We start from the raw sequence: 14988 nt of genomic DNA, 5'->3' as shown, positions 1-14988 counted from the left end.
AGTCAGTTTCAAGCTCTGTGACTCAGGAATGGGTTTTTTTGTGGCTTTTTTGAAATGTCCCTAGAATGCAGCAGGTCATTTGCTACAGTAATAGAAATCAATGAATATACAATACATAAATAAATACATAATAAACATCTGATTTACTGTGAAATACAATGCATAGTCAGGCTAAATTCCCAGCTTTCAAACTCATAAATTGAGTTTGTAATTCAGGAGTGGTTTAAAAGAAAAGCTCTATTTATTCATTGTTCTCCCTGGTTATTTGTCTGGGAATACACTTCGTCCCTTCTGCCTAAAAAGTAACAGTTCTTTAATGCAGGCTGAAAGAGAACAGTTTCCAGCTAGCAGGAAGCTATGGAAGAATAAAGAATAATGAGCAAGAAGTATTTTCTTCACTGAAATTTCCCAAGAGGTGATATCAAAAGCGAAACCCTGTCCTTATTAACAGGCAGTGTATGGTGAGCCCTTCCTCCCTGCGCCCCAAACCCGAAATACAAACCTTTTATAAGCTCTCTAAATTCTCATCTGAGTGCATACATCCACCTAGTGCTGAGCAGAATAGGTTTTAATCATTATACTGAGCAAATCAGGAATTTGGTCCAGGCTAGGAAAGGATATAGGTGGTAGAATCAGAAGCAAAAGTATTCATGTAGGAGCAGTAATTCAGCTTTATTTACAAGTGCTGCTAGATAAGTGCTTTATTCATGATGTGAAACACAAGGATGACATTTCTCTTGGAAGCTCCCCAAAAGATGTAAAAATAAATAGTAATAAAGGAAATCAAACTGAGTTCAAGTACACTGTGTTGGCAAGTGTAGAAATAACTGCACAGATGGAGTTGGGATTTTGTTCTGACCTGTCTAACCCATTTCTCTGTTGAGGTACTTGCCTTTGTGGATGGGGTAAAAGCACTGGATGTCATATTTCAGGGTGGAGATGGCATTGATTAAGGAATATTTTCAAAAGCAATAGGGGAAAACATGGTCTAAAGGAAACCATGAAGTTAAATTTCCTAATCTTGAAAGGAACAAGGTTAAAAAGTTTTCTTTAGATTTCTTTTGTTTTATATTCAATGCTGGTAGCAGTAAGTCCAACTGAGAAATGTCATTATTTCCAGGCATTATCTTGGAAGTTTATAATATTTAAATGAGGATTTTGAATCCTCATTGCACTCTGAAAGCAAAGCAGTTTGGGATTTTGACTGTGGCAGAGCTGAAGCTGTTGAAAAGCTCCTGTAAAGCAGTGACTTCATTACCTGCCCTGAGTCCCTTTGGCCTGATCCCAAGTCCATCAGAGACCCTTCCAAGGTGATGTGTGCAGGCTACAGATGCCAACACCTGCACTTAACTGTTCCTGAAAAGCTCTCATGTGTTGGAATGAACCTGACTTCTCTCTAAAATCTCCACAGTTTTGTTTCACATATATAGCCTTCGTCTCATCATTCTGTTTGTTCCTATATCTTATTAAGATAATTTGATAATTGGAATCCGTATTTGTCTTAATTGTGATTTCAGATTGATCACTGCATTATTGCAGCTTCATTTAGCTTGCTGATGTTGGAGTAAATTACAGCTCATTCACTTCCTTAAGTTCATATTTGCTTGCTTAGCACGTTTAGAGAAATCCAGGCAAGCTAATGGAATTGGATAATCCTGGCAGAACTCAGAGTGAAGCACCAAGTGGAAGGTGTAAGAAACCTCAAGAAAAGAATTGCAGCTGTGGGAGTGTGTGCCTTCAGTGTTGTTTGTTCACATTTGTTATTTCTTTGGAGTAACAACACACACCCTCTGGAATGCTTCCTTCCATAGTCCACCAACCAGGTCTCTACGGAAGCCTGCAAAATCTTTCCAGCCCAGGCAGTTTTATTTTGTTATTTGATTACATTGTGTCTTTACATACTACACTGTGTGTAATTCTCACAGTCTCTTTTAAAACCTGTCAAGAATTTTTACTCAGAAACTTTGAAACCTTTCAACACATCACATTCAAGGTCCTGCTGTTAAAAAGAGTAATTTACTTTTTTTTCTGGGTTCAGGCTCTTGTATGAACAGTTCTTACAGATTTACCTTAGAGTGAATTTTTGTTAAGAAGATGAAAGGATTGTGCTCACGTGGTGGTGTGCCAGAATATTGATTTGTCTCTTCCTTGATCCAGAAAGATTGCTTTTGGAACAAAACAATAACTGGTCTGCCCTGGGCCTTGGTTTCTCTTTTACGATTGTACCCAAACAGCCAGCATTTGTTTTCCTGGGGTTTTCAAGTTGTTGTGTGATTTTTTTTTTTTTTTTTTGGTAAAGACAATGATACAGTTTAGTTTGTGTGGGGGTGTACTTCAGCTCTGTGTCTCTTTCAGGAATAACCTGTATATGGGGGGGGGGGGGGGGTGGGGGTGGTTTTTTTCTGTTACCCACATATTGATTGAAGGGAGGTGGAAAAACAGTCCCAAACCTGTCCACTCGGGGACTATTTAGTGATGATTCCAACTTACACAGCTGAGTAATTAAGTGACACCATGCACCTTTTCACTGGTAGTCTTAACTTTGGCTCAGCAAGCCCTGCAAACCTCTTCTGCCTTCCATCACTGGACAGTTGGAGGTGTTTTTGCATCCCAGCTGAAAAGGCAGCAGGAAACCCCTCTCCCTGCCTGCCCAGGCAGCAGCAGCTCCACTGGCCAAGCCCTTCATCTGTCCTGGCAAGCCCAGGACATTTGTGCCACTGGCCCATGCTGCACGAGCCATGGGGCACTGTCCAAAACCTCATCTTCTCTACTTACTTTTCATGGCCACCCATCAGGAAATTCAGTTTGTCTGCTCTTGCTTAATGTCAGCTCATTACATCTCTTTTCCCTTCTTTTCATAGGGGTAACAGTGTATTTAAATGTGTTACCCTCCAAGCAATACCCATGAAAGATCTTTCTTTTACACCCACTGCTCAGTCTGCTGTATTTCAATTCTATTTCTGTAGATTAACTTCCAGCTAATCTGAGTTTGTTGTTCCAAATGACTTATGACTGAAGAAGATTATTTTGCTGGAACTTCAGTTGACATATTCTGCAGTTGCAAGGCAAATTTTGGGAAGGCCTGAGGGATCAAAGGCAGCCCTCACCATTGGTGCATGACCGCTTTGTAGCCAACTGCATCTTTAATATCCAGGGAGATGTGTGCATTAGTTTGTTTTCTTTCTTCTTGTTTTTAATAATTTACCTTTGAGAGTCTATTTACAACTGTGTCGATGTGTGAATATGTTTGTCTGTCAAAACTTAAGATATGTACAGAATGCAAGAGATGCATTAATTTTTTATTTGCTTCTTAAGGAAGCCAAGCTGTAAACTGGCAATCCTGAGTACAAGAGCTGCACTTCAGTGAATCCTAATAAACACAAGGGGGAACATCAAACTATGTGCCTCTTCAACTAACTCACTTAAAAAGAGATAATATTCCTTGCTGAATCTATTTCTCTGCTAGGAGAGACAATAATTTGGTTTTGTTTTTATTATAACAAAGCAAACCCACACCCAAACTTCCTCTAACTTTTAATTTGCTGTTGAATTAGCAAAACTGCTTGCCCTTACACAGAAACCAAAATAAGAGGGTCATGAACAGCACATCAATAAAAGGGTTTTATGCAGTCAAATATTTGTCAGCTCTGAGATTCACTTGGAGATGATCTCCCTTTTTGCATGCACTTAAATATTTTCAGAAGACAGTGTCTAGATGAGCACTTTTCAAAATGTGTTCTCAAGCTGTTGAGAAGGCTTTTATTCTTACCAATGGATTGCTTCTTTGTCTGATTTATAACTGGTGGATTAGTTTAATTAGAGAATAAATTTAGTTGTATAGTAAATACCTACGAACAGTAGCAAGTACTGAGTCACCGTGGAACTATATTGCAGTAACAAAACTGCTGATTTTTATTCCCTCTTTTAAAAGCAGGGCTGATTACAGAGCTGTTTTTTTCAGTCTTCAAACTGATCTTTACCTTTTGAGCCAATTTAACCTGCAAAACTACACAGAAAGGGGATCACTGGCATTTGATACTTAAGAAAAACCCAATTAATCTGGAATAGCACTGTTCTGTATTAAAAGAAGTTCACTGCAACTCAAATGTTTAGAAGAGAAAAGGTCTAGAGGAATATAAAAGCATGCCAGAGGAAGAAGAGGTGAAAGCATGGGATTTTTTAAAATTTTATTTCATGTTTAAGTTCATATTGGGGGGCCCAAATGACACTGTGGCAAGGCAGGGGCAGAATCACATCCCCTTTGTATTGGATATTGTTGGGCTTTTCCACAGTGTGGAGAATGAGGAATACTGAATAATGAAGTATCCAAAGCCACATGAGAAAGAAAAAAAACCCTTTGCAGTGGAACTGTAGAAAATGAAACTGAGAGGGTTGGTGGTGTAATTCGGGCAGCACAAATGCTGTAGAAGCCAGTGTACACCTGAGTCAGAATTCTCTTGATTTACATTCATCATCAGTCAGTTTTGAGAAGCTGTGATCAATTTTGTTAGTGACATTAATTCAAGTATGTTTATAAATATAGATGAATATAGATTTATTTTGCTTTCTGATTTATTTTGCTTTCTGCACTGAATTCGCTACCAGGTGGGAGTATGTTCTTGCCAATGATATTTTTTTCCAGCTTTCATCTAACTCTGACTAAATGTAGAGCAGTAAATGACACAACAAATATGAAATGGTTAAGAGTCCAAGTGCCTGATGGAGGGTAATAACAAGCAAGTACATTCCAGGTGGTGGATGGGTGTAGATAGATAAAAGGGGTACTCTCACACAGTTATCAGTATTTTGTTATCTTACTGTCCTTCAGGAAGATTAAACCTTTCTTTTGAATGGCTTTTTGTTTTCTTAATCACCATTGGTTCAATATCCATTGTATTTTATGAAGTGCAGTCTGAATTTCCCCAGAATCTTCCTTCAGATAAAACTCATACAGTTGTGCTCAAAGAGAATTTCCAGATAAAATGACTTCAGAGCTTGTTTAGTTCAGTCTGCTGTAGTCTTCCTGGTAGAAAATGTGACAGAATCTATGATCTAATCACAGCGTGTCAATGGCAGTGAGCTACCAGGGCAACCATGACATTTCATATTTGCTTTCTCTCCCACGACTGGGGGCATTTACTTCCATTACAGCCTGGGAAGTTGCAGGAAAATGAAATCTCTGTCAAGTGTGATTGAATGTGCAGCGACAGAACTGTCCAAAACCAAAAAGGATTCAACATTGATTTTGCCCTGTAGTTCCATTTTTTTCTGAAAGAAAAGGTGCTTCTGGTGCAGCTGGCTCTGTGATGGGGCACTGAGTGCAGTTCTTGGTGCAGTTTGCAGTGAGGCCATGGGCACCATCACCAGTACCTGCCTGTACTAGTTTGAAAACAAACCAGTGGGAGGCACCAAGTCAGAATAACAATTTAATGGGGAAGTTAAAGAGAAGGAAAGAAAAAAAACTAAAAGAAAACACTGGTTCAAACTGACAGAGTCAAGGTACAACCTGAGTCCCTGTTAGGCAGGGTGGTGGTAGCAGTCTGCTAGAATGGTGGCTGCAGTCCTCTGAAGCGGTGATCCTGTAGGAAAAGGGTCTGCTCTTCCTCAGAAGGTCCAGTGGTGCCTGTGTAGCTCCTGTCCTCTGGAAATCCAGTGGAAAGGCCTTGTCTCTGGTGTTTAGAGTCCCAGCTTATATCCACGAGGTGATGCTTGGTTCCTCCCTCTGGGTGGAGCATCTCACAATGGGGTAATGAGTCATGAGGCCAAGTGTTGATTGGGCTCATTAACAGAAGATGGTCCGGAGGGAGTTATCTGGGAGTCATTTGGCAGGACAATGATGGGCCATGAACAGCAAGATAGTCTGGGGGAGGAGGCAAGGAAACACTGCCCCACCTGATTTCAACAGCTCATGAGGATGGTGATAGAATACACTGCAACCCAGGACACTGCCAAATGGGGTCAGCTGTGAGGGAAGGGCTGAAATGTGGTGTTGGACCTCAGGAAGCTCCTGGAATGGCATTTGCACACTGAAAGATGCTTGCTTGAATGAATATTCTGCATTTGGAAGCATTTGGGAGTCTTGGATTTGTAATTTGCTAGTTTGTATAACCTGCTGTCTCAGTTTTATAGTCATAATCTAAAAACTAAATTATTTTTCATTTCTTCTCCTGTGTTTTCTGTATTTTAGTGATCCAGACTGGCTAGTCAACAAAAAATTTTGATAAATTGTAACTTAAATTCTAGTACCTGAGTTTCAGCCACTTGTAATTGAATTTCCATCATAGTAGAGGTTTGGCTTCATCCCCACTCATCCCTCCCAAGAGCAAGGCACAGGTTTAAGGCAGATTTGCAATCTTAATAGGGAAAAACACAGACATGTTGCTGCTGAAACAAATTACTATTTTTCCTTCACCATAAATGCAAAGCTATTTCAGTTTCCATTGTTCTGATCAGTAATGCTCATGTGTACAAATAATGTGGTGTGTTATGTTCCCTCCAAGATTTCTGAGGATGCTCCAAGTATTGGGTCAGCTCCCTGGTTTTTTTTTCCTCTCATCGCATGTAAACACAGGATCTGTGTAAACCAGGTTATTTCGGGTTTCCTTGGTGGATAGACACTCACATTCATTTCATCTGATGCAGGAGGCATTAAAAGAAAACAACAAAAGAAGAGAATTGGAGGAGAAAACGAAGAGAGCCAAGCTGGCCAAGGAGAAGGCAGAGCGAGAGAGGCTGGAGCGACAGAAGAAGAAGCAGCAGCTGATTGACATGAACAAAGGTAAGGCAGCGTTTTTAGCAGAGAGATTTGTTAAAGGCAAAGCCAGGTCAGGAGTAACAAACAGAAGGCTATTTCTGATCAATATGGGAAGTACTTGCTGACTGTTCTGAAAGCAGAAAAAATTCACTTTTCAGAATGGAAAATTCTGGTTTGTTTCAGCCACCTGATCATGTCATTCCATCTCTGCCACTTCTATGTGTAAAGTTCCTTTCAAGGTGTTTTGGTGTGAATTACTGGCTTTTTTGCATTTGTAGTACTTAATTGATTTTTCTTTTCTTATGGATTGACTTCCAAGAAGTGGTGTCTCACTTGTGTTGTTGTTAATTTCATTCTGTAAACGTCTCTATAATCAAGGTGGTGTGGTAATTAATGTCTTTCTTTTTGGGCTTGGGGGTCTGTGTTAGAATGGATGTTCTCCCAGTAGTCCTATTAGGAGCTGGAAAACCTAGCTGAGCTTGGAGCCTGAGTACAGAGTGGCATTTCAGCACGATAAAAAGCAATGTGTTGAGCTTGTCAGCTGTGAGAATATTGTATTTCACATGAGGCCACCCTGAGAAAGAGGAAGGTAAGAAAGCGGAAGGAATGGCATGGGCTTGATATTGTTGCTGTGCAGGTTTCCAGAAGGTTGTAAAATACAGGCTTTATTCTCTACCTGTCTGGCTCCAGAAGGCAAGTAGAGGTGGTAAAATTGGATTTAGACAAGAGATTACTTGCGGGTTTTGTTCAGTTTCTATGAGTTTGTGTTAATCTGCTAATCTGACCCAGCTATAAAAACACCTGTCCTTGTTATCCATTCACCAGGCCCTGCTCAGGGAAAAATGCTGTTGGCTTTTTGGAGAGTTCTGCAATGGTACCACAAATCCTGTTATCTTTGGCCTTGCTTGAGCTGGCAGTGTCACTGCATGGAGCATTCTGTAGCAGAAGTTGTAATGAACAAATCTGTTGTTTTGTGAAGATGAAAAACTTTAATATCAGATCATATAAAGATTAATCTAGTTTCAGTATAAGTATAAACAAAACACAAAATTCAAACACAGGGGATGCATAAATACATTTTCCTTTGTGAGGTTAAATGAAGGCTTCTAATGAGACTTTTCTAATCCATTCTTTCAGCATTTGATTAATATTTTTTTAATATCTGCCACCTCCCAAAAAAAAGAAGTCCATAGTAATCTGGACAGGCTTTTTTGTATGAGTGGGAAAGAACCAGCCAAATATCCCTTGATCGCCTTCCTTCTGCCAGAGTGCTTGAAGACACACTGAGAGAGAGTTTATTTGAGCTACCACTCGAGCCAATGCAAGCCAAAATGTTTTGTGAGCTGTTGAAAAGTGTGGAAAGCCCACTTAGGCACTGCTGTCAGTGACTTGGGCTGGGTTAAGGGCTGCAGCTCTCAGTTTGAAGTCACAACTTCTAAAATTGCCTCAGCTCAGTCCTGAGAGCTCACCTTCATGTTTCTGCAGCCCTTCAGTTTTCGAGCAGCTGAGGGGAGACCACTCTGAGCAGTGGCACAGATGCCTCACTACACTGACAGCATTTTTTTTTCCATCATGAAAACCTTTTCCTGATACAATTAAAGTTTAATCTTGCATTTTAGTCCTGTCTTAATGAAAATGCAAATATATGGATGTCTTTACATGGCCCAATGCACCAAAACTGCCATTTAAATAACTAATGTTTGTGAACCTGAGACACAAAGTTAGTTTAATACTTCTAAAATACTTTTTTCCTATTTCTAAATATATTGAAATATCAATTTCACATATTACAACTCTGCTGCTGTGGTAGGAGGAGGGCTAAACCTCCTTCCCCCCTGGATACCATGACATTGATAGTCAATTGACTTTTTTTTTGCCAAATAACTAATTTTTTTCTTGATGCAGCTACTTCTGTGTGCTCACTGCTGCTTATATAAATAGTTTGTAAATTTGTCTAAGTGAATGTGACACAGAAGACTCAGAGGAAGGAGGCAGATGTCCTCTCAAGCTGTCATTTTGACAAGGTGATTTTCACCCAAAGGCTTGTTTTAACCTCACCCTCTCTCAGCTCTTTCTCTGGATCTCCCAGAGTCAAATTTGAACTCAGTGCTGAAGCCTTTGAGATCAGAGCAATTGGGTTCCTGCATTTTCCAGCTTTTTGTGTAGTTCTATAGTAAGTATTTTTCCTGTTATCTGACTGTTCAGTGGCAACTTTTTAGTGGTCACTGGAGAATTGGGATTAAATTAGTTCTAATTAATTAACTGTTAAAATTAATATCTGTTTCTTGTGCAACTGTAGAAAACCACAGTGTGGCCAGAATCAAGACTTGTTGTGAATAATTCCTCGTGATGAAGTAACTCACACTTGCCAGTATTTTGGAGACCACTTTACTCAGTTTGGTGGTTTTGTGCTTTGTATAACTGAGCTGCCACATAAGCACCACATGTAAACTGATAAAAACCTGCTGAACATTCCAAAACATTGAAAGATGAACACAAAAATAAAGAAAGGTGCTATAAAAATCAAAATTCAAAAAAATTATCAAAATTGTTGGCATTAGGTGAAAAGTCTGGGGTTCCTGGTGAAGGTCAGAGGCCCAGAAAGGTTTAAGTGCCTTAGGCACATTCCTACAGGTCTGAGGTATCACAGTTCACGTCGTGAACCGTTCTTTCTCCTTATGGGAGATGACTCTGGAGGAGAAGCCTTTCATGACTTCCACCTGATTTAACATCTGCAGCATTCTTGCAGCATTGCTTCTGTGGGCATGTCTGAAGCAGAGAGAGAGAAAAGGAATTGGAGAATTCAGCTTTCTGGGAGCTGCAAAGTGTCTAACAGCAATTCTGATGCAAATGTTATTTAATCAGAAACAGTTTTGCTCTTCATTATATCTGATTACTATGGCAATTAAAATCACCTTTTAACTACCAGTATTAGGATAAAAGATAGAATGAGCTTCCTCAGTCCCAATTAGTATTGAATTAATTGTTTTGAAGACGTATTAACTATCTCCCCTAATGCAGATGGAGATAATGCAAGTGACATTCTGTGCTGGTGGTTGATGGATATTCCTCCTTTCCCTTTTCAGGAACCCCTATATGAGAGTTCATGTGCTTTTTGTTCAGACTGCTGTGTTCTAGTGCGAGCAATAATTCTGCTGTGTTTCCTTGAACTGGTGTTTCACTTCCACTGGTGCAGGATATAATTCCAGAGGTTGCTTTTGCTGCAGTTTTCCAATGATTCTGTGCTTTTCTGGTTGGTTTGTCTTCTTTCCACGTCCTTTAGCATAAACAGAAATCCATACTAAGCTTATTACGAGTTACGTGTTATTTTGTAAATGTTCTTTTGAATTTATCTATTGGCTGGTGATTGCATGGGGTACCTGGAGTGGTAAAACTTGGGTCTTATTTACATTTTAAAGATTATTAGTTTGTGGTGCTGGATGTCAATGAGGCAAATGTTCAAATTCCTTTGGGAAGTCATTATTTTTCATATTGATGTGGATGGTCTGAGTATGCTGCACACCACCTGAAATCTAATATTCACAGAACAAAAAATAGATTGAACTTTGCATTATGCTTAAAGATGAGCATCTACAGAACCAGGATGAGCTTTGAGTTTTCTCCTTCAAAGCAATTCTGCAGGAGTTGCTAAAAAACTTTGTAAGACCTGTTTATACAGGAGTTTGAAGCTGTCTTGAGAATGGGATGAGTGTCAGAATTACTGAACTGCTGCTGAATGGGTCAGAAGCAGCTCAAGAGAAATGCACATAGAAGTGAGTATGGGCAGGAAATTAGAAATACAGCTTGAAATTTAATCTCACTTTTAAATGTTTTGCTCCAGAAAAATTTGGTTTTGATAATGAATATGGCCCATGTGGTACCTTCCAATTGAGATAGTTTATCAGGGGGGAAAAATTGTTATGATGATGCCAAATCTGAGGTTGGGATAATTGCAGGGAAGAAAGACAGAACAGTTGGATTCTTTTATTTTGAAAGTAGGTTTCTTGGGGACTATTTACTGAACAGTAACAAGTAGTAACTTTGGGGAGTTGTCTGTGCAAATTCAACTTTGCTTTTCCTTAGAGAAATTATTTGTGTTTCAAAAAGTAGGTACTGTTATTAATTTTGAAAGTAGCTGTAATTTTGTTTAGCTCAATGTAACTGCTGTATAACAGTTGATATTTTGTAGAACTTAGTGTTAAAAAGCATTTCAGAAATAATTAGTTAATCCACTTTAGTATAATGCTCATTCAAGAATCAGGGTAGGATGGGGTCAGGAGCAGAAAAACCCTTGGCTCTGTATAAGGGCAGTTATCAACAGTGAATTATCAACATTGTTTCCAGTTCTGAAACACAGCCCCACACCAGCTACTGTGAAGAAAATTGACTCTATCCCAGTCAAAGCCATCACCAATATTAAAAAAAAAACAAAACAAAGAAACCAAACCCCCCCTCCCCCCCCCCCCCAAAAGTCATCAAGAATATGTAAGAACTCCCCTTTCCTGAATATGAGTTCCTAAAACTGGTATTTTCCCTAAAATGTGGGAGCAGTTGCTCAATTATAAGGAACCTTTAACAGGAAATTATTAACCAGTGCTAAAAGCATTGATGATTTTGCTCTGCCTTGTGTGTCTGCTCATCACAGCAATTAAAAGTAGCTCAGTACCATAGCCTAAATGTAGCCTTGAAGCTGCAGCACAACTTTATTTACAGGTGTAATTAGTCAGGTATCATAAGGGTTTTTTTTGGGTTGGTTTTTTTTTTTTGGTGAGCTGCACAATCTTTTCCTTCCCACACAGAGGCAATCTCTTCCCATTTGTTCCAGGTAATTCCCATTACAGCCTATTTTAGGTGTGCTCCAAGTGGTCCTTGCAGGATGAGGCTCCAGGGGCTGTGTGGCTGCATCTCAGTGAAGCCACAGCAAACCTTGACCATTGTGACATTTTCTGCCAATAAGAAAAAAATGTGCATTTCAAACATTGTTTTCAGTAGCCTACCAGTACAACAAAGCACATTTTTTTTCTCCTTCTATTATTTTCATGTAAGGCTGGGATCAAGTTAATGTAAACAATGTTCCTAATTGGCGTGTAAGCAAGGATTTGCCTTGGGTTGTAAACTGCCATGAGATAGGGGCTCACTTCTCAGTCACACTGTCCTAACTTGTTCTCCTTTAATTAAAAAGTAAATAAGAGTCATGAGACACCACTCTGCTGCAAACTGCCGAGGAAGACTGCTTCCTGGAGATACTTATTATGCATGCAAAATGAATTTAGCAAATGAATAAAATGCAAATCTATGAGGAGAACACAAAAACACGCCTTCCCAAAGACATTGAAAGCTGACCTTTTTAAGTGACTATATTGCAATTAAAAATGCTGGTATGGTTATGAATAAAAAGTCTTGTTTAAAAGTTTTTACAGGACACACATTAGACTTTGACAAGTGCTTAAAAGTTCAAAGCAAAACAGGGTAGTGTGAGATGTGAATAGAAGCATAATTTAACAACCCTTTGGAGCAGCAGGAGGCAGCATGTGTTACCTGCTGTGGTATTTGACTGGACTCTTCCAGTAAGGTCCCAAATTTATGAAAAATTTCCTGTAGAATTCCTGTAAACCTTTGCCCAAATGGCTGTGCAATATCTACACTTAGTATTAACTTATATCAGTTTGCAATCAGTATATTTGTAATAATGAGTACGAGATGTTCTGCAAGAGCACGTGGAAAATAACAGAAAATGAAAGTGTGCCAGCAAAATTTATGGGTGTTCCTGTAGTAATCAGTGCAGACAACAGCAAGGGAGGGCAGCAAAATGCTCCAGAAACAAGAGCATGTTCCAAGGGCCTTGAAGAGCTGTGCATCTGAACTGAGGAAAGCAGATATGCTTTGGGCCATGCTTTGGATGCTTGGCTGAGCTCTGTGGCTTCAACTGAAGTGCAGTTTCTGCAGTCCCAAGTTACTCCAGCAGCTGGCACCTTATGAAATATGATCCTCAAGTTAGATTCAGATCCTTTTAGTCAATATTGCTTTCTGACAAATCTCATCTAAACCTCAGAAAGAGACCCCAGCATCCCCAGGTTTGATTGCAAAGATGCTTGCAGTGACTGAGCCTCGATGTTGTGCTGCTGTTCCTCAGCAGTCCCGGCCCCTGGGAAGGTTTCTGCTGGATGAGTTTGCTCTGCTGGGACTGCACAGGCTCTAAAGCACAGAAGGAGGTTGTCTTACATCCTTTCAGTGGCTGCTTTATGTAGTCTAAAGAAATTGTGCTGCCTCAGGCTTTTCATGTTGGAATCCACTCCCCTGGTTATATGAAAGGCTTTTCCAGTTGTGATTTCTCTTCTGTGAATGCTGTAATCAAGCTTGTGTATCACTGCTCCTGGAAACAGAGTGTCCTGATTGTTTATTGTGCTGGGTCATTGTAGTTTCTTTGGTCAGCTCTTTCGATTGGAGCTCTTGGTCATTCCCTGTGGAAGAGCTCCTGGCTGGCCTCGTTCCATTATTTCAGTGGATTTTATTATTCCAACTCTTAGGCATGTTGGGTCTCTTCAGCAGTGCAAGGAGCAATAATATTGTTCTGTGGAAGAAGAAAGTGATTTTTTTTCTTTATTATTATCATTAAAAGCTGCCGAAATCTGTTGAGTAGCACTGGCCTAAACCATGGGACCTGCAAGAGGATGAGTATTTCTGTAACCTAAAAACACCCACACCCACAGTTTGGATGTCTAAACCAAAGCTGCAATAGAACCTTAGTGTGAAACCCAAGTTAAAACAAATGGGGCTTGTAGTTAACACATCAATTACTGATGGAGCATCCTTTTGCCTTTGTGCTCCTCTTTAATACCTGTCATGGATCTGACTCTTTGCTAAGGCCAATCAAAGCAAATTGTCAATTTTTTTTTGCCTGTCTCCACACATTTGCTCTCTCTTAAATATGTCGGGCCTACTTGGAGAAGAAACAATGAGGAAGAAGATTGTTCCAGATGAAACTCCTGTCCTTATGTACAAAGAAAGATATCTAAAAGAGAAATAATGGTTATGCATTTTATTTCTGCTGACAGAAATGTTGGAAATAAGTTTCTTAGTTTGGAAACTTCTGGCAATTTTTGTTTCTTCTTTGTGTCTACAAATTGCTGTGGGTGGTATAAAAAAGACAAATGCAGGAGGTAGCTGGTACTGTGTGAAGAACTGCAGCAAGAACTGTAGGGAAATACTGAAATTTTGGGTGAATTTTATTTATCAGTTTTAATTGAGGCTCCCTGAAAATGCAGTTTTTTGTCCAGCTCCTACTTAACCGCCTGAAGACTTTGTTTAAGATGCAGTGCTGAGATCAGACCTTCCAGGAGCTTTACTGAGGAGTTAAAAATCTCATCCCTGTGTCCTACAGCTTTCTGAATATGTGTTTTATGTTGTATATTCTGGCATCCCAAAAGCAGGGTGGGTTTTGGCAGTTGCAGTAATTAGCAGGTAGAGCAGCTCACTCAGCAAAAAAGAAGTGGAAGGTTGCATAAACATTCATGAAGTATTGAAGGAATTTTGTCTTTTTTAATACACTCTGCCAACTCTTATTTTTAATGAAGATTGAAGAATATTGTAGTTTTCCTACACATTAAATATTCTAAGATATATTAACTAGTCCTGGGTCTGCAGTCACTTCTATTGAATGTTTCAGACCAACTTGATGTGTATTAATTTGGACAAAGTGTATTCACAGACCTTTGATTTTGAAGGTAAATTTAATACAGAGCCAACAACAAATCAATGAGTAAGCATGGGGTAGGATAAGAAGCACAAAGAAAAACAATTATGTTGTACAGTTTAGAGAAAATTCTGGCCTTTATGTGAGTGGGAATTGAGAGAAGCTAATTTGCTTATTTATTTTGCAGGAGCTTAGTTGTTTAAGGCTTTTAGAGGGAATGTAATTAAAACTGGTGTTTCAGAGCTGGTTTCTGCACACTGCTCCTTTTCCTCTTCCACTGGAGAGACCTTTATGGATGTGTTGTACAGTGGGTATATAATGGTTTACGTTAGGCTGATGTATAATTTGAAGTTTAGGCTGATGTATAATTTGAAGTTACCAAGTAGTTACTCCAATGATCACCTTGTAGAAATCTGAACCAGGTACTGTTTTAGCTGTGCTCTTACATCAGGTCTGGATTGAGTCTAATAAGTGTGGATGTAATAGAGAGCCAGGACAGAACAGCTTATTCATTAATAGGCTGCTTTTAAACGTGAACACT

At 39.4% G+C, this 14988-nt stretch overlaps 1 protein-coding gene across 1 annotated transcript in view; it reads left to right on the top strand.

Moving 5' to 3' along the window:
• The window catches only part of DIAPH2 (diaphanous related formin 2), a 183751-nt gene that overhangs the window by 112854 nt on the left and 55909 nt on the right, over window positions 1–14988 (top strand). The window contains exon 25 of the mRNA XM_082289626.1: window positions 6643–6778. Within this exon, the coding sequence (XP_082145752.1) occupies window positions 6643–6778 (136 nt within the window). The remainder of the gene's footprint in view (window positions 1–6642; window positions 6779–14988) is intronic.

The sequence above is a fragment of the Coloeus monedula genome (genome assembly GCF_965178545.1).
Source record: "Coloeus monedula genome assembly, chromosome: 12".
In the NCBI taxonomy this organism is placed as follows: domain Eukaryota; kingdom Metazoa; phylum Chordata; class Aves; order Passeriformes; family Corvidae; genus Coloeus; species Coloeus monedula.
The sequence above is the reverse complement of the archived record's forward strand: the minus strand, read 5'-3'. Positions and strand labels throughout refer to the sequence as shown.